The 23,296-nt window shown below is 44.4% G+C and overlaps 1 protein-coding gene across 11 annotated transcripts in view; it reads right to left on the bottom strand.

Annotated features, from left to right (window-relative positions):
* LOC311599147 (uncharacterized protein) overlaps positions 1-23,288 on the bottom strand; it is a 93,872-nt gene extending 70,584 nt beyond the window's left edge. For 3 of the 11 annotated variants that reach the window (XR_014779778.1, XR_014779779.1, XR_014779780.1), the window contains exons 1-3: positions 23,090-23,283; positions 19,983-20,038; positions 19,317-19,393 (exon numbers count right to left, since the gene is read on the bottom strand). Coding sequence is in view for 1 of the 11 variants with exons in the window: in XM_084784810.1 (XP_084640936.1) it covers positions 19,317-19,393; positions 19,607-19,622 (93 nt within the window). In the remaining 10 variants the exon portion in view is untranslated. Of the gene's footprint in view, positions 1-6,749; positions 6,838-19,316; positions 19,394-19,602; positions 19,734-19,978; positions 20,039-23,089 lie in introns of those variants that run through there. The other 8 variants (XR_014779783.1, XM_084784810.1, XR_014779777.1 and 5 more) reach the window with 7 other exon arrangements.
* Between the last annotated feature and the right edge of the window lie 8 nt (positions 23,289-23,296).

Genomic DNA, 23,296 nt, shown 5'->3' with positions numbered 1-23,296 from the left:
TAATCTGCACACAGTGTACAAAGACGTTATCCCAACACATTCTATTCTAAACCCCATGGACCATTCTCCAAAACTGACAACATACTCGGATACAAAGCAAGTCTCAATAGATATAAGAAAATTGAAATAATTCCCTGAATACTATCAGATCACCACAGGTTAAAGCTGGATATCAGCAACCACTGAAATCTTACAAGTCATGGAAACTCAACAGCTCTTTACTGAATAAGAACAGAATTAAAGAAATTAAAGGCTTTCTAGAATTGAATTAAAATAAATACACATCACACCCATATTTATGAAAGTAGTGCTAAGAGAAAAGTTCATAGCAATAAGTGCTTTGGGGAAAAGTTGGAGATATCTCATACAGCAACTTAAAATCACATCTAAAAGCTCTAAAACAAATAGAAGCAATCACTCCGAAGAGGAGTAGATGGTAAGAAATAATCAAACTGTGGGATGAAATCAATAAAATAGGAGAAAAAGTAGAAAGAATCAATGAAACAAAGAGATGGTTCATTGAGAAAACCAGTAACATTGACAAAACCTTTGCTAAATTAACTAGATGGTAGAGACAAGGCTGTCCAGTCTCTCCATATCTACTCAACATAGTACTTGAAGTTTTAACTGGAGAAGTAATAAAACTGAAGAAGATCATGGGAATACAAATTCCAAAAGAAGAAATCAAAGTATTGTTATGTGCAGATGATATGCTGGTATACATAAGTGGCCCTGAAGATTCCACAGTAAACTCCTACAGCTGGCAAACACTTTCAGCAAAGTGAATGGATACAAGAGGAGTTCAAAATATCAGTAGCTTTCTTTTATATAAATGACAAAAGGGCTGAAAACAGGAAAAGTATGCCCTATATCACATATCTCGGAGTAACGTTAACTAAGCAAGTGAAAGACTGCTATGATAATTTATTTAGTTAGTTATGTTTTAGTCTTTGAAGAAAGAAACTGAAGACGATATCAGAAGATGGAAAGATCTCCATGCTCATGGATTGGTAGGACTAACATAGTAAACATGGCCACCCTACCAAAAGCAATCTACAGAGTCAATGCAATCATCATCAAAATTCCAAGGCAATTCTTTGCAGATCTTGAAAGAGCAATTCTCAGCTGCATAGCGAAAACAACGCTGAACAATCAAGGAACTGCTGGAGGTTCCTTGTTTCAATGGTACTGTAAATCTACAGTAATAAAAACCATATGGTATTGGTACAGAATCAGACACACTGATCAATGGAGTTTGACTGAAGACCCAGACATAAGTCCACTGACCATGGATACTAGATTTTTTTGTAAAGAAACCAGAAATACAAACTGGAAAAAGGACACCATCTTCAACAAATGGTGCTGGTCAATTGAACACATGCAAATAGACCTATACTTTTCACCCTGAACAATACCAACTCCAAACATATCAAAAACCTTAACATAAAACCAGATGCATTGACTCTGATAGAAGAGAAAGTGGGAAATTAGCCTTGAACATATTGGCATTCTGAAGAGAACACCTATAATGTAGACACTAAGATCAACAATTTATAAAAGACTCCATGAAACTGAAAAGCTTCTGTAAGGCAAAGGACACTGTCAATCAGACAACACAGCAGCCTATAGAATGAGAATTTTTTTTTTGCCAACTCCATATCTAATAGAGGGCTAATATCCAAAGTATGTAAAGAATTCAAGACACTAAATATTAAAAAACAAAACAAATAGCCCATTATAAAATGGTATAGTCTTGGCATACTTTTAAAGTACTTTGAATTTGGGCTCCTTATATCTCTTTGTCCCTTCTCCACCCCAATCCCTTCCAACACTCCACTAACAGGTAAGAGAGAAAGAAGGTTAGTAGGGAAAAGTGGCATAGTTTTTCTTAGCTACTTCCTGCTATTTAGGGTCATCAAGTTCCTTGGGGCAAGTCCAACCCTCGTTTCAGGATATCTCCAACTTCTTCTCATCCAACTCCATCAACAGCAACCAGGAGCAGCAGGGGGAAGCACCAGCAGCCACCTTCTTTCTTGGAGTCCCAGTCTCTCTCTGGGTCTGGCTTTTATCCCCACTGGCAGAGACCACGCCCCCACACGAGACAGTCCCCAGATGACAAAGACCACACACCCTCTCATGGGGCAGTTATCAGCTGTGGACAAACTGGAGCTGCCCCCATATCCCACAACTGGGATTAAAACTAAAACCTGTGGCAGGGACAAGATGGCAGCACACATTATGTACCGTGTCTAGAGGGCAGAGGAGCAGAGGCTGGGAAACAGACTAAAGGGAAGAAACTGGGAGCACCCAGCTCTCCCCATCTCCCCTCATTGCAGTTGGGCAGCTCCTGGTTCTGAAGGCACAAACTTCCAGTACCCTTCAGTCCTCTGACTAGAAGAGCGAGCACAGACCGCCTGGGGAACACAGGTTCCCCAGAAGCCAATGGCTTGCCTCAGCAAACCAGGTGAGCAAAAGGGCTACTACCCACAACACAGTCTTGGTGACTTAAGAGACTGAACTTTGGGAAAGTTCAATAGAAGTCTCTCTCCCTGCATCACGGTTGCACTTCCCCTGGGTTTGGGAGTCACAACCCCCCCGACCCCCACCCTAGCACCCTGCACTCCTCCAAATACTGAAGGGAGTGTAGACCCCCTGGGGAAGAGAGGTTCAGAGGCTCAACAATACCCTGACTGAACCTGCTGCTGACCAAAAAAAAAAAAAAAAAAAAAAAAAAAACCACAGCCTTGGGGACTTCTCAGACTAAGCAAGTGTGGAGGATAGAAAGAAGCCCCCACCTCAGCCCCCTAGCACCCATCCTCATCCACATTCCCATCATGGCTGGACTTCCCCCTGGGGTTGGGAACCACAAGATCCAAGCACACTGCACTCTTCTGAGTAGGGAGCAGGACAGGCCCCCTGCAGAACAAAGCATGAACACAGTGGAAACAACACAGCATTCTGGCATCTAAACCACTGTTGTACACTGTGGCTGATTCCTCTGAGGAACCCTACAGAATTTCAGATCCTAGGAGGCAGATCTGAGACGAATCTAGCTCCAGGAGGACGGGGTCTGCCAATCCAGTCTATGAAGCAGCTGCCTTCCAACGGTACTCACCCCGGCGACTGCCAGCTTAGAAATCCCAAGCCCTCTCAGCAGTGCCTAAAGGAGAGGGTAAGAAGACAAACAACAAAACCAGGACAACGTGGCTCCACCAGAAAGCCTGGACATCAACAGATACGCTAATGCAGCTGCATCTCAGGAAAAATGACATTAAAGCTATGCTTATACAGTTACTTGAGAATTATAAAGAGAAAATTAATAGATCCACCCAAGAATTTTGGGATAATACAAACAAATAGAGGCCATCAAGGAAAAGCAGTAAACCACAGTCAAACAGGTGAAGGAAATGAGTAAAGCTCCTCCAGACATGAAATCAGAATTAGAATCCATTAACAAACACAAATTTAGAAAACCCTTGAAATGGAACACTTAGAGAAGAAAGCAGGAATCCAAGAGACAAGCATAACCAACAGAATCCAACATAGAGGAGAGAATCTTAGGGGCTGAAGATACAATAGAAGAAATGGAGACAGCTCTCACACAAATTTTTTGTTTGTTTGTTTTTGTTTTTGTTTTTCGAGACAGGGTCTCTTTGTGTTAGCCTTGGCTGTCCTGCACTTGCTTTTGTAGACCAGGTTGGCCTCGAACTCACAGCGATCCACCTGCCTCTGCCTCCCGAGTGCTGGGATTAAAGGCCTGTGCGCCACCACGCCCAGAAATCCAACAAAATATTAAAACAGAAAAATTTGTGACACAAAGCATCCAAGAAATCAAGGACACCATGAGAAGATGTAAACTAAGGATCATAGGAGTAGATGAAAAGGAAGATGTCAAGTTCCAAGGACCAGAAAATCATAGAGGAAAATTTCTCCAACCTCAAGAGAGAGATACCCTTGAACATACAAGAGGCCTCCAGAACACCAAATAGACTAGACCAGAAAAGAAATTCACCCTGCCACATAATAATCAAATCACTACATCTGCAGAACAAAGAAAAGATATTAAAAGCAGCAAGGGGGAAAGGCCAAGTAACATATAAAGGCAGACCCATCAGAATTACACCTGGATTATCAACAGAGACCATGAAAGCCAGAAGGGCCTGGGCTAGGTCATCCAGACACTAAGAGACCATAGATGCCAACCCAGACTACTATATCCAGCAAAACTTTCAATCTCTATAGATGAAAACAACAAGATATTCCATGACAAAACCAAATTTAAATAATATATAAACACCAACCCAGCTCTACAGAAGATAGTAGAAGGAAAACTCCATCACAATGAGGTCAACCACACTCAAGAAAACACAGTATATAGATAATTTCACAACAGCAAAACCAAAACAGGCACAGCCACACACAATCACCACCATGTCCAGAATAAAAGGACCCAACAATCATTGGTCACTAATATCTGTCAACATCAATGGCCTCAACTCCCCTGTAAAAAGACACATACTAACAAAATGGATGTGGAAACCAAATCCATCATTCTGCTGCCTTCAAGAAACAGATCTCAGCAACAAAGATAGACATTACCTGAGAGTAAAGGGCTGGAAAAAGATTTTCCAAACAAACAGACCCAAGAAGCAAGCTGGAGTAGCCATTCTAATATCTGATAAAGTAGACTTTCAGTTAAAATTGGTCAAGAAAGATGGAGGAGGACACTTTGTTCTCATCAAAGGAAAAATCCACCAAGAGGACATTGCTATCCTGAATATCTATGCCCCAAATACTAGGGCACCCGCATTCATAAAAGAAATACTTTCGAAGTTTAAATCACACATCGATCCCAACACAATAACAGTGGGAGACCTCAATATCCCACTCTCACCAATGGACAGATGTTCAAGGCAGAAACTAAATAGAGAAATAATCAAGCTAACAGAGGTCATGAATCAAATGGACATATCAGACATCGACAGAACTTTTCATCCAAACAGAAAAGAATATTCCTTCTTCTCCATGCCACACAGAACTGTTAGAGGATGGTCTAATTACTAATTACTAATTACTAATTACTAATTACTGCTTGCTGTCTCTGTGACCCACCTTTTGACCAATAAAAAGCCATCACCTGGGCAGGGCAGAGGAGATAGGTGTGGCTAAGTTTCCCGGGCTTAGAGAGACAGAAAGGGATCCTGGGAAGAAGAAGGGAGGCCAGAGGACAGGAGAGGAGGAGAAGGCCGCCATGGGTTAGGTAGAAGAGAAGCATGAGGCCAGCATGGATGGAAGGTTTGGCCCAGGTGAAGAACATTAGCAAGTATTTAGGATTATGGATGGGAGGTAGCTTGATAGAAATTATTAGAAACAATGGCATGGGATTGGGGTAGGTATCCTACATCTGCCCCACTATGGGAAGTAGTTTAGAGGATTAATGTCTGTCCTGCCCCAGGTTAACTAAGGCTATTTTAAAATATAACAGGAGTCTGTGTCTTGATTGATTGCTATTGGGGCATATTGATAATACAGATAATTTTAAAAACCCTGCATCTTATCAGACCACCATGGTCTAAAGCTGAATATCAACAACAGAATTAACAAAAAGCCTATAAACAAATGGAAACTGAACAATGCTTTACTCAATGATAACTTTGTCAAGGATGAAATAAAGAAAGAAATTAAAGACTTCCTAGAATCAAATGAAAATGAAGGCACAACATATCAAAACCTTTGGGACACAATGAAAACAGTGCTAAGAGGAAAGTTCATAGCACTAAGGGCCTTCATAAAGAAATTGGAGACATTGCATACAAGCAACCTAATGGAATACCTTAAAGCCCTAGTGGGGGGGGGGAAGAAGCAAACACACCCAAGAGGAGTAGATGGTTAAAAATTATCAAACTCAGGGCTGAAATCAATAAATTAGAAACAAAGAAAATAATTCGAAGAATCAATGAAACCAAGAGCTGGTTCTTTGAGAAATTTCAACAAGATAGACAAACCCTTAGCCAAACTAAAAGGGAGAGAGAGCACCCATATTAACCAAATCAGAAATTAAAAAGGAGACATAACAATGGATAACCGAGGAAATCCAAAGAATCATTAGGTCTTACTTCAAAAGACTATATACCACAAAATTTGAAAATCTAAATGATATGGACAATTTTCTTGATAAATTCCACTTACCAAAGTTGAATTAAGATTAGGCAAACAAATTAAATAGTCCTATCTCCCCTAAAGAAATAGAAGCAGTTATCAAAAGTCTCCCAACCAAAAAATACCACAGGGCCAAATGGACTCAGTACAGAATTCTACCAGACATTCAAAGAAGAACTAATACTAATACTCCTCAAACTATTCTACAAAATAGAAACAGAAGGATCACTACCAAATTCATTCTATGAAGCCACAGTCACCTTAATACATAAGCCACACAAAGATCCAACAAAGAAAGAGAATTTCAGACCAATTTCCCTTATGAACATAGATACAAAAATATTCAATAAAATTCTGGCAAACTGAATCCAAAGTCACATCAAAAATCTCACCTGCTGGGCATGGTGGTGCACGCCTTTAATCCCAGCACTCGGGTGGCAGAGGCAGGCAGATCACTGTGAGTTTGAGGCCAGCCTGGTCTACAAAGCCAGTCCAGGACAGCCAAGGCTACACAGAGAGACCCTGTCTCAAAAAACCAAGAAAACAAAGAAGCAAACAAAAGCAAGCAAACAAACAAACAAAAAACTCACCCATCATGACCAAAAAAGTTTCATTCCAGGCATGCAGGGGTGGTTCAGTATACAGAAATTCATCAATGTAGTCAACCATACAAACAAACTGAAGGGGAAAAAAACACATGGTCATCTTTTTAGATGATGAAAAAGCATTTGACAAATTCTAATATCCTTTCATGTTAAAAGTATTAGAGAGATTGGGGATACAAGGAACATTCCTAAATATAGCAACAGCAATATACAGCAAGTCTGTAGCCAACATCAAACTAAATGGAGAGAAACTTAAATCAACTCCACTGAAATCAGGGACATGACAAGGCTGCCCACTCTCTCTATTGCTCTTCAATACAGTACTTGAAGTCCTAGCTAGAGCAATAAGACAGCTAAAGGCGATCAAGGGCATACAAATAGGAAAGGAAGAAGCTAAAGTTTCAGTATTCACAGATAATATGATAGTATACATCAATGACTCCCAAAATTCCACCAAGGAACTCCTACAGCTGATAAACGACTTCAGCAAAGTGGCAGAATACAAAATAAACCCGAAAAATTCAGTAGCCCTCCTGTATACTAATGAAAAATGGGCTGAGAAAGAAATTAGGGAAACTACCGCCTTTACAATACCCACAAATAATATAGAGTATCTTGGTGTAACTCTAACCAAACAAGTGAAAGACTTATATGAAAAAAAAGTCAAGTCTCTGCAGAAGGAAACTGAAGAAGATATCAGACAATGGAAAGATCTCCCGTGCTCATGGATTGGGAGAATCAACATAGTAAAAATGGCCATCCTACCAAAGGGTATCTACAGATTCAATGCAATCCCTATCAAAATACCTACACAATATTGTACAGAACTGGAAGATCAATTCTCAGCTTCATATGGAAACACAAAACCTCAGGATAGCTAAAACAATCCTGTACAATAAAAGAACTTCTGGAGGAATCTCCACCCCTGATCTCAAGTTGTACTATAGAGCAACAGTAATAAAAACAGCATGGTACTGGCATAGCAATAGGCCAGTTGACCAATGGAATAGAATTGAAGACCCAGAAATAAATCCGCACACCTATGGTCATTGGATTTTTGACAAAGAAGTCAAAATCATATGATAGAAAAAGACAGGATCTTCAACAAATGATGCTGGTCTAACTGGATGTCTACTTGTAAAAAAAAATGCAAATAGGTGCATATTTATCACCCTGTACAAAACTAAAGTCCAAGTGGATTAAAGACCTCAACATAAAACCAGACACACTAAATCTGTTAGAAGAAAAATTGGGGAAGAGCCTAGAACTTATTGGCATAGGAGACAACTTCCTGAACAGAACACCAACAGCTCAGATCCTAAGATCAACAATTAATAAATGGGACCTCATGAAACTGAAAAGCTTCAGTAAGGTAAAGGACACTGTCAACAGAACAAAGTGACAGCCTACAGACTGGAAAAATATCTTTACCAACCCTACATCTGACAAAGGGATAATATCTGAATTATATAAAGAACTCAAGAAATTAAACATCGCCAAACCAAATAATCCAATTTTAAAATGGGGTGCAGAGCTAAACAGAGAATTCTTAACAGAGGAATATTGAATGGCTGAGAAACACTTAAAGAAATGCTCAACATCCCTAGTCATCAGGGAAATGGAAATAAAAAAAAAAACTTTGAGATTCCATCTTACACCTATCTGAATGGTGAAGATCAATAACTCAAGGGATAACACATGCTGGCGAGGATGTGGAGAAAGGGGAACACTCCTCCACTGCTGGTGGGAATGCAAACTTGTGCAACCACTTTGGAAATCAATCTGGTGCTTTCTCAGAAAATTGGGAATAGTTCTACCTTAATATCCAGCTATACCACTCCTGCATATATACCCGAAAGATGCTGCACCATACAACAAAGACATTTGCTCAACAGTGTTTATAGCAGCTTTATTTGTAATAGCCAGAATCTGGAAACAACCTAGATGTCCCTCAACCGAGGAATGGATAAAGAAACTGTGGTACATCTACACAATGGAATACTACTTAGCTATTAAAAACAAGGAAATCTTGAAATTTGCAGGCAAATGGATGGAACTAGAAATGATCATCCTGAGTGACGTAACCCAGACCCAGAAAGACACGCATGGTCTATTCTCACTTATAAGTGGATATTAGCCCAGCATGGAGTCCTCTGAGAGACTCCACTGGGGTGGGGTGGGGGTGGGGATCAGGACAGATGTTGGGACTCACTGCTGGACTCTGGGTGGAGCACTTAGAGTGATATGGAAGAACGGGGTGATGGAAGGACCCAGAGGGTTCAGGAGCCCCACAAGAAGGCCATCAAGGCAGGTGGATCAGGACCCAGGGGGGCCTGTACAAACTGTTGCACCAACCAAGGACAGTGCATAGAGTAAACCTAGACACCTGTTCACTTTTAGCCAATGGACAGCTCATTCTCAACGGTTGTGGGGAGAGTGGGGACTGCCTCTGACATGAACTCTGGTGCCCCGGATTTGACCACTTCGCCTTGGTGGGGGAACAGGAAGCAGGCTCTCTGAACGAGACCTGATAGGCTATGGTCATATGGCGGGGAGGAGGTCCCCTTCTGTCACAGGTCGAGAGGAGAGGAATAGAGTAAAAGAGGGAGGGAGGGTATGAATGGGAAGATACAAGCAAGGAGATAACAATAGGGATGTCATCTGAATAAATTATTATAATAAATTAAAATTTTTTAAATGACAAATTGTTATGTACATTTTTTAAGAGGACAAAAATTAATCAATTTAGAATTCTATACCCAATAGAGCCATCCTTTAGAAATGAAGGTGAGAGAAAGACATTTGCAGACCAGCAAAAGCTGGAAAAATGAATTTCCACAAGATATATTCTACATGAGGCATGATAGGGAACCTCAGCAGCCACACTGGACTCAGGCACAGGCAGGCTAACTGAGGTCCTCACCTCTCTCTCCTCTTCTCCAAACTCAGTCCCCGAGTCTCACGCTCACATCTGTAGCAGACCAACACATGGGGCCTCCTTTCCTCTCTGGCCCCATCTCCAGGGGATCATGCAGATCTTCTCCACCAATGTTCCTCTACACTTAGCCCAACTGACGCAGCACCTAACTCCAGCAGGCATTCCCTGGAGCTGCCAGCCAAGCCTGCCAGAGCAGCAAGTTGGCCCATAGAGTAGGTAGGCCAGCGTCAGACCTTCACGCTCTCTCCTCTCCTCCAAGACCAATTCTCCCATCTCAGGCCAGCTCTGTAACAGACTACCTGCTGTGGCCACCATTTCCAGGGGACAAGGTTGATCCTGGTGGACACCCTGCTTTCCTACCTCCTGTGGACACCCCATATCCCCTTGGCCTTAGGCCCACCCCGTTCCTAAGTGTCAGCTCCTGAATACCTGGAAGCTCATCCTGGTCAGACTCGCAGTAGTGCTGTCTGGCAGGATCCCAGAACAATCACCTACCTGGATAAACAGTCCCCACATCCTCCAGAGAAGACATGTAAAACACCTGCACTATAAAGACAAAAGTAGATAACAGCACCGAGACGTGTATGCATCCAAAACCCAGATGCCAGGGTAAAGCACATTCAATAGCAGACAGAGCGATCTTCCTCCAATAGAGCCCAGGACCCCACTACAGTAGACCCTAAGAAATGTAACGCAGATGAAGCACAAGACAGGGGCTTTAATATAGCCTGTATGAACATGACAGAGGGCCCTAGCAGAGGAAATGAGGTAATCCATGACAACACAACTGGTGGAAGGAAATTAATCAACTAGTTTAAGACCAGAAGGAGGAACTAGAATCAATAAAGAAAACTCAAACTAAGGGAAAACTGGAAATGAAAATTTTAGGAACTGAAACAGGACCTGCATTGGCAAGCCTCAACGCAACACAAGAGATGAAAGAGAGAAGCTCAGATGCCAAAGATCAGACAGAAGAAATAGATACCTTGGTCAAAGAAAAGGTTAACTCTAAGGTAAATCTGGGCACAAACTGTCCAGGGACACCTGCCATACACTGAGAAAACCAAATCAAAAAATACCAGGAATCAGGGAAGGAGAAGAAACTCAGTTAAAGGACCAGAAAATATTTTCAATAAAATCATTCAAAAAAGTTTCCCTAGCCTAATGAAGGAGATGCCTATCAAGGTACAAAAAAAAAAAAAAAAAAAAAAAAAAAATCAATCAAAGTGCTAAATGTACAGGAAAAAGAAAGAACACTAAAAGCTGGAAGGGAAGGAGTCCAGATACAAGAGGAAAGCGGACCTATTTAAACAATGTTTGACTTCTCAGTAGAGACTCTAAAGGCTACAAGGGCCTGGACAGATGTTCCACAAACTCAAAGACAATATAGTTGTTAGTTTACTCTACCATACCTAGCAAAAGTTCACAATATATGGAGGGGGGGAAACGTATTTAAGTAGTAGCTATACACAAATCAGGCACACGGACAGTCACACCCCACCCCACCCCCGCCATCCCGTCTCTGATGGACCATGGACAGGTGTGATCCTGTGCAGGTCTCATGTAGGGAACCAAGATGCTGTGAGTCCAAGCATGCAGCAGGCTGGTCATGTCCAGGAGGTGCTGTTTGGCCCTGCTCCTCTCTGACCTCTGCTCTTACACTCTCATGGCTCTTCACTACTGGTGGTCCTCATCACTAGGATGGGGGGTGGGACACAGATGTTCCATTAGTGCCTGAGCAACCACAGGTAGTTATTCCATGCGTTTTGTCCATTGTGAGTTCCTGTGTTAACCACCATTCACTGCACAATCAATCAACAAATGAGTTCAGAGATCCGCACTAATTTGTGGGTATAAAGATAGGAATTTAAAGGTAGTTACAAACTCTATCCACTTAGCACAACTGTGGTAGGTTTAGACATGAGTCCAGTGAGCTACCCAAATGGCTCATGGCAACAGTTACACAACTTTTTTTTAGTTGAATGAATTTTCATGGATAAATAGTAAAAGAAATTATACACACGAATATCCTGATATTATGGAAAACACCAGGGAAGTTCTTTATGAAACAAAGACGTAGCCTCCATGAGATGCAGGACTCACACTCCAGGGTGAGATCCAAGGACACAGAGCGAGTGTGTCAGAGGTCGGCTCCCGTGCTCACTGCAGAGCCATTCACAACAGCCAAGAGATGGGAACCTGCAAGTGCCTGTCCCTGGGGAATAGGAGGGCCATGGAGCAGCCACACAGTGGGAAACTGCTCAGCCACCTCAACCTTCAGCTACAAAACAAGATGCAGTAATGGTGTCAGCGACTACAGCACATGGTCTATGCAGGGAGAGCAGTGACTTGTGCTTCTATTGTGTGTCCTAGTGACGTCCCTATTGCTCCTGTTCAAGTTCTGATGGCCATGATGCTTCCTGGGGCAGTTTGAATGCAGGTGTGCAGGGTACCAAGGCCTCTTCTAGAAAATCAACTAAGACAACATTGGATTCTACCAAAAGAGGGTAGGGTGGACATTTTCTCACAGTAATGAAGAATACAAGTATGTGTGCCCAAATATTGCAATATACAACCCGTGCTCCATCCTGGATAGCCAGCTAGAGCCACAGTGAACCTGTGCAGGAGACAGCACGTGCCGAGGCTCACGACACAAAAGGATCAACCCTTCACCTGCTGTAAAACCTGTCCTTCCACCAGGCACTCTAACTTCCCACAGTCTCTAAATTACACCAACAGAATCCTCACGTTCATGAGTCATGTTACAAGGGAGGCTTTCTGAATGCCAACACACACACACACACACACACACACACACACACACACACACACACACAAGTGTGACTATGTAAAATATACTCTTGCCTGAAGCTGGACTTTCTGTCTCTGAAGACAGAACCAGACTAATTCAAATTGAGGTTTAAAGCTTTTGACAATTCAACACGAAACTTTGCAACATTCTGGGCCACTCCATAGAATGCATGGCGGCACCACAGGCTAGGTGTCCAGCAATCCCCAGTGTTGGGTGTCTGTCATGTTTTACATCTGCAGCCCCTTCATGAGGAAGAATGGAAACCTGGTGCTTGAGAGAATGCAGCTCCAGCACGGAGACAGCGTGGACTTGACAGAGTCTCTGGTCAGAGTAGGGCTAAGAAAGCCAGCCCAGCACTGCAAGACCTGCAAGCACATGGAGACAGAGGCTCTGAGCAAATCTGGGCAGCATGGCCATTCACTCACACGGTTACTCTGGGGAACAGTCCCCTGAGGATGGAGAAAAGAGCAGATGCTCCCAGGAGTCTCTGCCCCTAACATACTGGGCTCTGCCCGCAAAGAGATATATTGTGATTTATTCATACTGTATGTATTCCTTCACTGTTCATCTAACAGTTTAGAGCTATTGCCTCCAAAACCAAGGGTCACAGACACTGCAGGCAAGTACTCAGCTAATAACCCACATTACCAACCCAAGCTCAAGGATTCATGGTGCACAGAGGTGAGATAGGAAACAAGGTATAGTTAGTGTTGGAGCAGGCACAAGGGGCCAAGGATGGCAAGCTGCCCATTGTGATTCAGTGAGTGAAGTGAGGCCAGGCCTCTGTGACATCACAGGGTAAACCCCTGCTCCAGGAAGCGCAGTGATCTTAGGCAGAGGACAACTCAGAGTCCACCAAGGAGGACAGGGATTCACAGCAGTCCCATGTGCCTGCCTACCTTAAGGACTTCTGGGATGAACCCTGATGGGGCCTGGGCCCTAAGAAGAGGATGTGTGGGCCTGGGCCTATCCCCAACCCTGAAGAGGCCTGGGCCCTAAGAAGAGGAGGTGTGGGCCTGGGCCTATCCCCAACCCTGAAGAGGCCTGGGCCCTAAGAAGAGGAGGTGTGGGCCTGGGCCTATCCCCAACCCTGAAGAGGCCTGGGCCCTAAGAAGAGGATGTGTGGGCCTGGGCCTATCCCCAATCCTGAAGAGGCCTGGGCCCTAAGAAGAGTATGTGTGGGCCTGGGCCTATCCCCAACCCTGAAGAGGCCTGGGCCCTAAGAAGAGGATGTGTGGGCCTGGGCCTATCCCCAACCCTGAAGAGGCCTCGGCCCTGGGCCTGGGCCTTTCCCCAACCCTGAAGAGGCCTGGGCCCTAAGAAAAGGAGGTATGGACCTGGGCCTATCCCCAACCTGAAGAGGCCTGGGCCCTAAGAAGAATTAGAGGTGTGGGCCTGGGCCTATCCCCAACCCTGAAGAGGCCTGGGCCCTAAGAAGAGGATGTGTGGGCCTGGGCCTATCCCCAACCCTGAAGAGGCCTGGGCCCTAAGAAGAGGATGTGTGGGCCTGGGCCTATCCCCAACCCTGAAGAGGCCTAGGCCCTAAGAAGAATTAGAGGTGTGGGCCTGGGCCTATCCCCAACCCTGAAGAGGCCTGGGCCCTATGAAGAGGATGCATGGGCCTGGGCCTATCCCCAACCCTGAAGAGGCCTCGGCCCTGGGCCTGGGCCTTTCCCCAACCCTGAAGAGGCCTGGGCCCTATGAAGAGGATGTGTTGGCCTGGGCCTTTCCCCAACCCTGAAGAGGCCTGGGCCCTAAGAAAAGGAAGTATGGACCTGGGCCTATCCCCAACCTGAAGAGGCCTGGCCCCTTTGTAGAAGATGTGTGGGCCTGGGCCTGTCCCCAACCCAGAAGAGGCCTGGGCCCTAAGACGTGGAGGTGTGGGCCTGAGCCTGTCCCGAATACTGAAGAAATCTGATCCTATAGAAGACTAGGTGTGAGCCTGAGCCTGTCCTCAACCCTGAAGAGGCCATAGGCCTAAGAAGAAGAAGAGGTATGGGCCTATCCCCAAACCTAAAGAGGCCTCAGCCCTAAGAAGATGGAACATCTGCCTGGGCATATCCTCAACCCTCAACAGGCCTAGACTCAACGAAGATGAAGTGTTAGCCTGGGCCTACCACCAACTCTGAAGAGGCCTCGGCCCCAAGACATGGTGTGAATATTGGCCTATCGTAATGCATTAATAGGCCTAGGTCTGAGGAAGATTAATGGGCCTGTGCCAAACTGTAGTCATGATGAGGCCTTGGCCCAAAGAAGATTTGTGGAGCTGGGCCTATCCACAACTTTGAACAGGCTTGGGCCCCAAGATGTGGTGTCAGTATTGACCTATTATGATCCACTAAGTGGCCCAGGCCAGAGGAAAAATAATGGACCTAGGGCTATTTCTAATTATCATGAGGCCTGGGCCCAAAGAAAAAAATGTGTTGGCCTGGCTGTATCCCCAACCCTGAAGGGGCATATGTCCAAAGAAGATGATTTGAATGAAGTCTGGGTCTACCCCTAATTCTGAAGAGGCGTCAGCCCAAAGAAGAGGTGTGGGTCTCGGCCTATTGAAAATCAGAAAGAGGCCTGGACCTTAAGAAAAAGAGATGTTGGTTTGTGCTAATCCATTCCCTAAAGGGGCCTGAAGCAAAGAGTACAAATGTGAGCCTGATCCATTCCTGCGAAAGAAAGGGGCCTTAGACAATCAAAATGGTGTCTTCTGGAAAGCCTGGCCCTGAAAGTGTTGATCTTAAACATCTGCCTGTGTGTGTGTGTGTGTGTGTGTGTGTGTGTGTGTGTGTGTGTGTGTGTGTCTGTGTTGTGTCTATGTATGTGTCTGTATCCATGCCCACTGACTAAACATCTATGCCTCGGATTCCTTCTGTCCTTGCCAGAACCTATGGAGAAGGATCCCAGATCGTAACAGCTTTTCTACACAGCTCTTAGAAGTCCTGAAGTTTATCATCTTTCATTATCTTTCTGGTACACGGCTTGTCCTAGCTCTGTATATAATTTTAAATAAATGAAGTCTCATTGGCTAACAGGATTAACCTGAAATGCTTAATTTAACCCTTTCCTTCTATTTCTCAGTGATCTCTTCACTCTCTGAAGTCCTTAGGAACAGGCTGACATGGTCACACATAACCAGCAAGTGTAGGAGGCTCCATGTGGAGACCAGGATCTGTGCTCAGAGCTCGTCCTCCAGAGCAGTATGTCTCTTGTCCATGGGTTGTGTCTTTGCCCTTTGTTACAGTCTTAGAAATCAGACCAGATCAAATGACCCAAGTCCCCACAGAAGACAAGGATGTATCCTGAAATCAAAGGTGCCCAAGGGAAACCCTCAAACACAAGGACCCTGACATGAGACACCAGCCTTTGAGTTGCTGGTCATCGGGGTACAAAAGACCCCCATACAATAAGATTGACACTGCCACCTTTGGTCACTTCGGAGATTTTGTCAGCATGGCCCTATTACTGAAATTACCAAGCACATGGGACATGGGACTCAGAGATGTGGGCTGGATGGGACACTAAAACCTCTTCCGTGAGGCCTAGCTTTCATAATCCTGACAGGTGCCATGGAGTCTACCAAGGCAGAGACCTGACTGTGTTACAGTCAACCAGAAATCATCGACCTGGCAGGGTGTCTTAAAGGCTGCACAAGGGGCAATCCTACCTGGTGACAGATGGGCTATGTCGTGGGACTTGTTTATAGCTTGTTCAACAGGAGCAGAATCCTGCCTGGTGCTAGAATCCTAGGCAAATACCCATGGCCCCTGACTCCTGGACCTTATGGCAGAACCTACTACTGACAATTTACAGACCCAGCTTTTCCATATTTATCCTAATATTCACAGGGCCAACTGTCTCCTACAAACCACATGGAAGCTGACTCGAGCAACCACAACATTATGGCTGTCTAAGTTAGACAAGGACAACAGCAAGGGAAAAGGTAGTGTGGATGGGAAAACATGACAGGGACTCATCCTGAGACAGGGACAATCCTGTGTAGATGGGGAACCTCACAGGGACTCATCCTGGGACAAAGACCTATAAGCAACTAAGCGCTGCTGAGAGAGGGAGAGTTCATTGTCTGCACAGAGGATCCCACAGCTGGTTATCCAATACCTACAATAGAGACCTGAAAATCTATGCCTACAAACATAACACATAGAAATTTTTGTGGTTATCTATAAATGTATTAAAAGAAAACATGCACGAATTTGAAGGAGGGTGAAGACAAATGAGAAAAGTAGAGCCTAAAGGAGGAGAGTGAAAATGGTCTGATTTTATTTTCATTTTTTAAAAATTGCAGACGAAATTTTAGAGGCTATTCAATGAAAGTTTGGCTGGGTCAGTTACTCAAGACTGATACTGATGTAGCAAAACTTTCCTGTTTTTATATTTGACACACCTGCCTCCACCCCTACATCTCTCTTCTCACAAGGAGTCATGATAAAAACATCACATCATCATGCTGTACCTGACAGTTCTCTGGTGACAGGCAGAGCTACCTTCAAACTAAATCAGCTGACATCCAGGGTTTACTGCTCTACCCTCTCTACAACCCCCACGGCACCCACACATTACCTCAAGCCCCATGCCTATTCTAAACTACACCCCACTGTGCTGCCTTCACAGAAGAGCAGATGTCAGGCACGCTCAGCCTCTTCCTGGATCCATAGAACCCATGTCTGCCTTTGTTTCACATACAGGGACCTGAGTCTGTCAGACTCCAGAAAGCCAGAGATTATCCAATACATGTGTTTTAAATTTCCCATTTCAATGACCTAAGAAAAATAGATTTAGATATGACACCCAACCATTTTCCCATACCTCAAATACGCTTTCAACGATTTTGGACTATCTACATGCATATTAAACCATTTTCAACTTTTATAAAATCATGGTTAATTGGTCTGTAATGGAAGTTTTAGTTTCTTTGTAAATTCTATTATGTAAGTATGTTTTTGTTTTAATCCCAAGTGTAGGATTGTAGTTTGTCCACAGCTGATAATTGTCTTGTGTGGGGCGATATCTTTGCCATCTGAAGTTATTAAATTCTTAGGACTCTGGGGGGGGGGTGTTAAAAAAGAAAGCACAAATGGAGGTGACGGACTGGAAGAGACTGAGGGCCGCCCTCTGTGTTTGCTGTTGACAGCTGAGATTGGCTTTACCCCAAAAAGAACCTCACGACCCGACCCAGCCACAAGGAGTAGAAAGGTCTATGTCCTGTTTTCCTCCTAACCTTCTTTCTCTCCTACCAAGGATTGGGGGGTTGGAAGGAAGGTAAAGGTGTTTAAGAATCCTAAATAAAGTAGGTTTGTGAAAAATCTAAGCCTACATTGGTCCATGTAAGGAACAAAACTTTTGAAATGCACGTCATTCACTGAGGAGAAACCAATAAAATGAGCAGCACTGGCTTCATCAAGAATTCGTCTATACTGCTTCATGATGCTATGCCAACGAGATCCTGGGGGGCAGAAGCAGAGGAGACTTCTTTTTTGTTTGTTTGTCTTTGTTTTTTGGGACAGGGTTTCTCTGTGTAGCCTTTGTAAACCAGGCTGGCCTTAAACTCACAGTAATGCACCTGCCTCTGCCTTTGAAGTGCTGGGATTTAAGGCGTGTGCCACCACACCTGGCCAGAGGAGACTGCTTTGCTTTTTTTGTTTTTGTTTTTCGAGACAGGGTTTTTCTATGTATCCTTGGCTATCCCGGGCTTGCATTGTAGACCAGGCTGGCCTTGAGCTCACAGGCATCCACCTGTCTCTCTGCCTCTCGAGTGCTGGGATTAAAGGCATGTGCCACCACCACCTGGCCAGAGGAGACTTCTTAACATGTGGCTTCACTGTGCAACAGTTCCAATTCTTCAACCATTATTTTGTCCATTCCTAATATCTGCTTTGGGTTTGGGACCTGGTATTGCTACACAGGCAGTCCTGGCCTTAAATTCACATCAATCCTCTTGTCTCTGTACCCCAAGTGATGAGATTCAGGGACCGCCTTGCCTGGCTCTGTTCCTAAAACCTACAATAAGAGCAACTTCTACAGGTGGAAGCACATTCACACTTGGCTTGCATTCTGGACACATGAGCTCAGTGTGGAGGCTGCTAAAAGCTTCTACAATGACAAGCAGTATCAAGAATACGTGGAGTGACATCATCAGCACATCGTGAACCAAGGTTATATAGATCTTACCTGTATTGGACACTGAAGAAGAGGTATCAAGAATATTCACTAAAATTACACATAACAGCCAGTGTAAATTAATAACTTACAAAGTTCTGTCTTATTTAGGAATTTGTTCTTAAAAATCACTGTGTGCAAATGATCTTTTTTACCCCATATTTTTCAAACACCATACTAATTCTACAAGAATGGAGGCTTGTATTTGTAATTCTGCAAATGGAAGGGTTATTAGAACAGTGTGGAGGAGACTCAGACCTCACTCTGCCAATGGTGTTTCACCTGAAATAGAAAAGGTGTCACCATCACACGTTAGTGCTGAAATAGAGTGCTCTGTCCTTTAAGACCCACAGGGAACAGACAAGCAATAACGAATCTTCTTAAAATTAAGTAAAATTAAATGACTTTCCATTTTTTTCACAGGTCATTTATGTACCAGGATACATCATATTTAAGATGTTTACTCCCAACATAGAAAGAAAATTAAATGGTTATTAAGATTACCTTTTCCACCAATATCATTTAAAAAAAACTATTTATCAAAAGCCTCCTTAATAAACATAGGAAGGTATTTCACATTTACTGGAAAAAAAAAAGGGGGGGAGGAAATGGGTGAAAAGCACAGGTGAATTACCTGAGCTTCGCCCATCGTCTGGGTCTGCAACAAGTCTTCTAAGTCAGTACAGGTACAGGTGAATTCGGTGGCCGTTTCTTTTAAAACAAAGTTTCCACAAGAATTTTAACAGCATTAAACAGTGAACTTTTTTTTAAACAGTGAACTTTTAAATTATACATTTTACTTATTTTTTTTAAGAATTTCAGCAATAAATATATTGATCATATTCCCATTTATTTCTCCCAAATGCTCACTGATCTCACACACAACTGACACACTGTAGTCTCCTATTTTTTTAAGTCACCTACTCCGCAAACATTTCATGTCCAAATTCTCATGTGAACAGAGCCATCAACCAACTTTTGCTCAATTTGCCAGGCATGAGCACCATAAGGAAAACCGAATCCTCCTCCTCCTCTAGAGCCTCCAACTGCCAACAGCCTCTCAGATGGGGTGGGGGCAGGGAGCCCCTGTCCCTTCCAGGCCAGAACACTCACTGCCTCACTCTCTCTGAGTGAGACTAGGTGCAGCAGGGCAGGCATGTCCAGGAGACACTTTATTCCAAACTCCCTGACCCCTGGATTTTAAAACCTTTCCACCCTCTTCCAGATGGTCTCTGAGACTGGCTGGAAGGTGTAATATAATCTCACGCATATCCCCGGAACTCCATAGGCGCTCACACACTTTCTGCACTTTGACAGTTTCCAATCTTAGGCACAGCTCCCTGCACTAAGAAAGCTCTGTGGGAGAAGAGACAGAGGAGAGATTAATCCCATATATTGAATATTCAGAGGATGTAGCTTTGAGGGCCACCCCATAGAAGATAGGGGTGGGGGGTGGGGACGGACACACCACAGATAGTACAGTACTCCCTGCCGGCAGGACGCAGCGGGTAAAGACACTTGCCACCAGCTCTGATAACTTGAGTCCAATCCCTGGGGCCTACATGGTGGAAGGAGAAAATCAACCCTTGCCAGTTTCCTTCTGAACTCTACATGCATATGGTGTCATGTTTTCAACCAGGGAAGACACACACACACACACACACACACACACACACACACACACACACACAGAAAGAGAGAGAGACAGAGACAGAGACAGACACACACACAGAACAGAGAGAGAGAGAGACAGAGAGAGAGAGAAACAAGGACAGACAGAGACAGACACAGAGACACAGAAAGAGACTCATACATAGAATAAATAAACAAATGTGGGCTGGAGAGATGGCTCAGTGGTTAAAAGCACTGACTGCGCTTCCAGAGGTCCTGAGTTCAACTCCCAGCAACCACATGGTGGCTCACAACCATCTATAATATATATATAATAATAAACAAATCTCTAAAAAAAAAACCCAAAAAACAAATGTAACAAGCCCAGGGCCTTTGCATGCTTGGCAGAAACGCTACCAACTGAACTACAGCCCAACCCAAGGGGGGAAAGAAACATTTTTTGAGCACCAACTGTGTGCTAGAGTCTGGAAGTGACTGCCATGACTGATGGGTTATCCGTGTTCTCATGATGTCCTAGGCATGTCCTAGAGAAACCCTTAATGTCACTTACATCAAAATATTTTAGCACTCAAGTGCCATCTTTGTTTCTAAGGATTTCACAGACTTATACACATCCTCCCTAACAGGCTACAAGCTACGGGACCAAGCGTCCCATTTCATATCTTTCAGAGTCTCCAACAGCACACCAGGAAGAAAAGCGGTCTATAAAAAGCTGCATGTGGCAGACACTTACTAAGCCAAGATCTTCCTGAACCGTTTATTCAGGGACTAAATGCTGCGATCAAGGCTCTGTCCCAAGACTCCTACGTAGTAAACCTCTTTCCCCTCCTCATGCCCCACCCCACACGCCCAGTCACTCAAGGCTTAAGGTAGAAATGCCTTCTGCCCAGCATGGCAGTACACACCATGTAATCCCAGTACTAGGGAGGCAGAGGCAGCGGTTGGAGCACTTGAGGCCAGGCAGGAATACACATTGAGAAAACCAAGGACTGGATATGTAGCTCAGAGCATTCTATCCCTAGCAAACCCAAAATAAAGAAATAAAATAAAAATAAATCAATCAATCTCTACTTCTGCTCCTATGACTTTGGCTGGACAAGGTCTGTCACACTGAATAGCCCCCAGGGAGAGAGGGAGAGCAAGGTGGTGGGCGGGGGTGGGGGTGGGGGGTGGGGGGAGAGCCAGAGCATGAGATCGAACCTTGCAAAAGTTCTAAATTGAGGGGCTGATGAGATGGCTCAGTGGTTAAGAGTACTGCCTGCTCTTCCAAAGGAGCCAAGTTCAATTCCCAGCACCCACATGGCAGCTGTCTATAACTCCAATACCTGACACCCTCACACCAATGCACATAAATTAAAATTAAATAAAATATATTTTTAAAAAGTTCTTAATTGACAAACCTTCAGTGGAGCCTCTCTCTGCTAGAGTCCCCAAAGGGAATGAAAAAGGGTTGGTAAAAATCTCAGCTGGTGAGCTGGAGAGATGGCTCAGAGATTAAGAGCACCGTCTGTTCTTCAGAAGGTCCCAAGTTCAATTCCCAGCAACCACATGGTGGCTCACAATCACCTGTAATGAGATCTGGTGTCTTTTTGTGGTGGGCAGGCACACGTGTGGGCAGAAGACTGTATAAATAATACATAAATCTTAAAAGAATATCTCAGCTTGCAAAGCCATGTTAGGTACTGTGCAGGTACAAAGGTGAACCAAACAGGTTCCTGGCCCTCAAGAATTTACAAAGTCAGATCAGACTTAGCCCTCACAGCCTCTGTGAAACACAAAGCAGAATGGGCCAAGTGTGGCAAGCAATGCTGGCAGCTGGAGACAGCACTGTGCGAGAAGAGATAGAGGAGAGATTAATCCCATATGTTGAATATTCAGAGGATGTAGCCTTGAGGGCCACCCCATAGAAGATGGGGGGGGGGTGAAAACACCCCACAGATAGTACAATACTTCCTGCCTGTACAGTTGAGCTTGGTGCTTTGCCTGAATCTCCTGGGAAACACAACACAGAGAGCTGAGCATTTGCCCAAGCTCAACCTAGGAAGCAGTGCTGAACACACACACACACTCTGCAGTGCTGGTGTTCTCAGCTCTCAGTAAGGAGGGAAGGATGCCATGAGGGAAGACTAGAATTTGCAGAGTACCTCTAGGGAGTAGTGAGGATTCTGTGAGGGTGTGGAAACATATGTGCATGTGTCTGCGTAATATTCTTTCATTGAAAAGGCGGTTTGGAGCCAGGCGGTGGTGGTGGTGGTAGCAGCGGCGGCAGCGCACGCCTTTAATCCAAGCACTTGGGAGGCAGAGGCAGGAGGATCGCTGTGAGTTTGAGGCCAGCCTAATCTACAAAGCGAGTCCAGGGCAGTCAAGGCTACACAGAGAAACCCTGTCTTGAAAACCCAAAAAAAAAAAAAAAAGGAAAGGAGGCTTGGAATCTGTATTGATTCCTGACTTTTGTATAGTTCAGCTGACCTCCCTGAATCCCTCTTTGAGGTGCTATTATCCTTGTTTTATAGACAAGGGAACAGAAACTCAGATTATTAAGAAACCCATACAAACTTGTAAAACTGGCTGGTGAGGGGGATGCAATCTGAATTCAGGGTCTACTCCTCTTTCCCTCTGTGCTGGCCAGCTGTCCCTAAAAGTGCCTACATATGCTTGAAACCTCCGGAGAGTGTCCTCCCCCTAGTTTACACACCCTGTCTCCTCCCACTCAACTTCCCGAACTTTCCACCACTCCCACCCCTAGTTTTTTTCAGCTAGAGTGCTCCAACTCACTACCACAGGGCTGCCGGCGGCTTCTGGGAGCCCCAAATCCATTCCAAAATGCTTTCAGGCTCTTCCTATAAAAAGGCTTGGAGACACGGACAGACGGGTCTGTGTCCCAGGAGTAAAGCTTCGGCTCGGGGCGGGGCGGGGCGAAGCTTGACTAGGGGCGGGGCTTATTTGTAGGGCGTGGCCAGGCCGTAGGGCGTGCCCTGAGAG

Source organism: Acomys minous (assembly GCF_964271855.1).
Source record: "Acomys minous genome assembly, chromosome: 6".
Taxonomy (NCBI): Eukaryota; Metazoa; Chordata; class Mammalia; order Rodentia; family Muridae; genus Acomys; species Acomys minous.
Note: the sequence above shows the minus strand (reverse complement) of the source record. Positions and strands in the feature narration are given on the sequence as shown.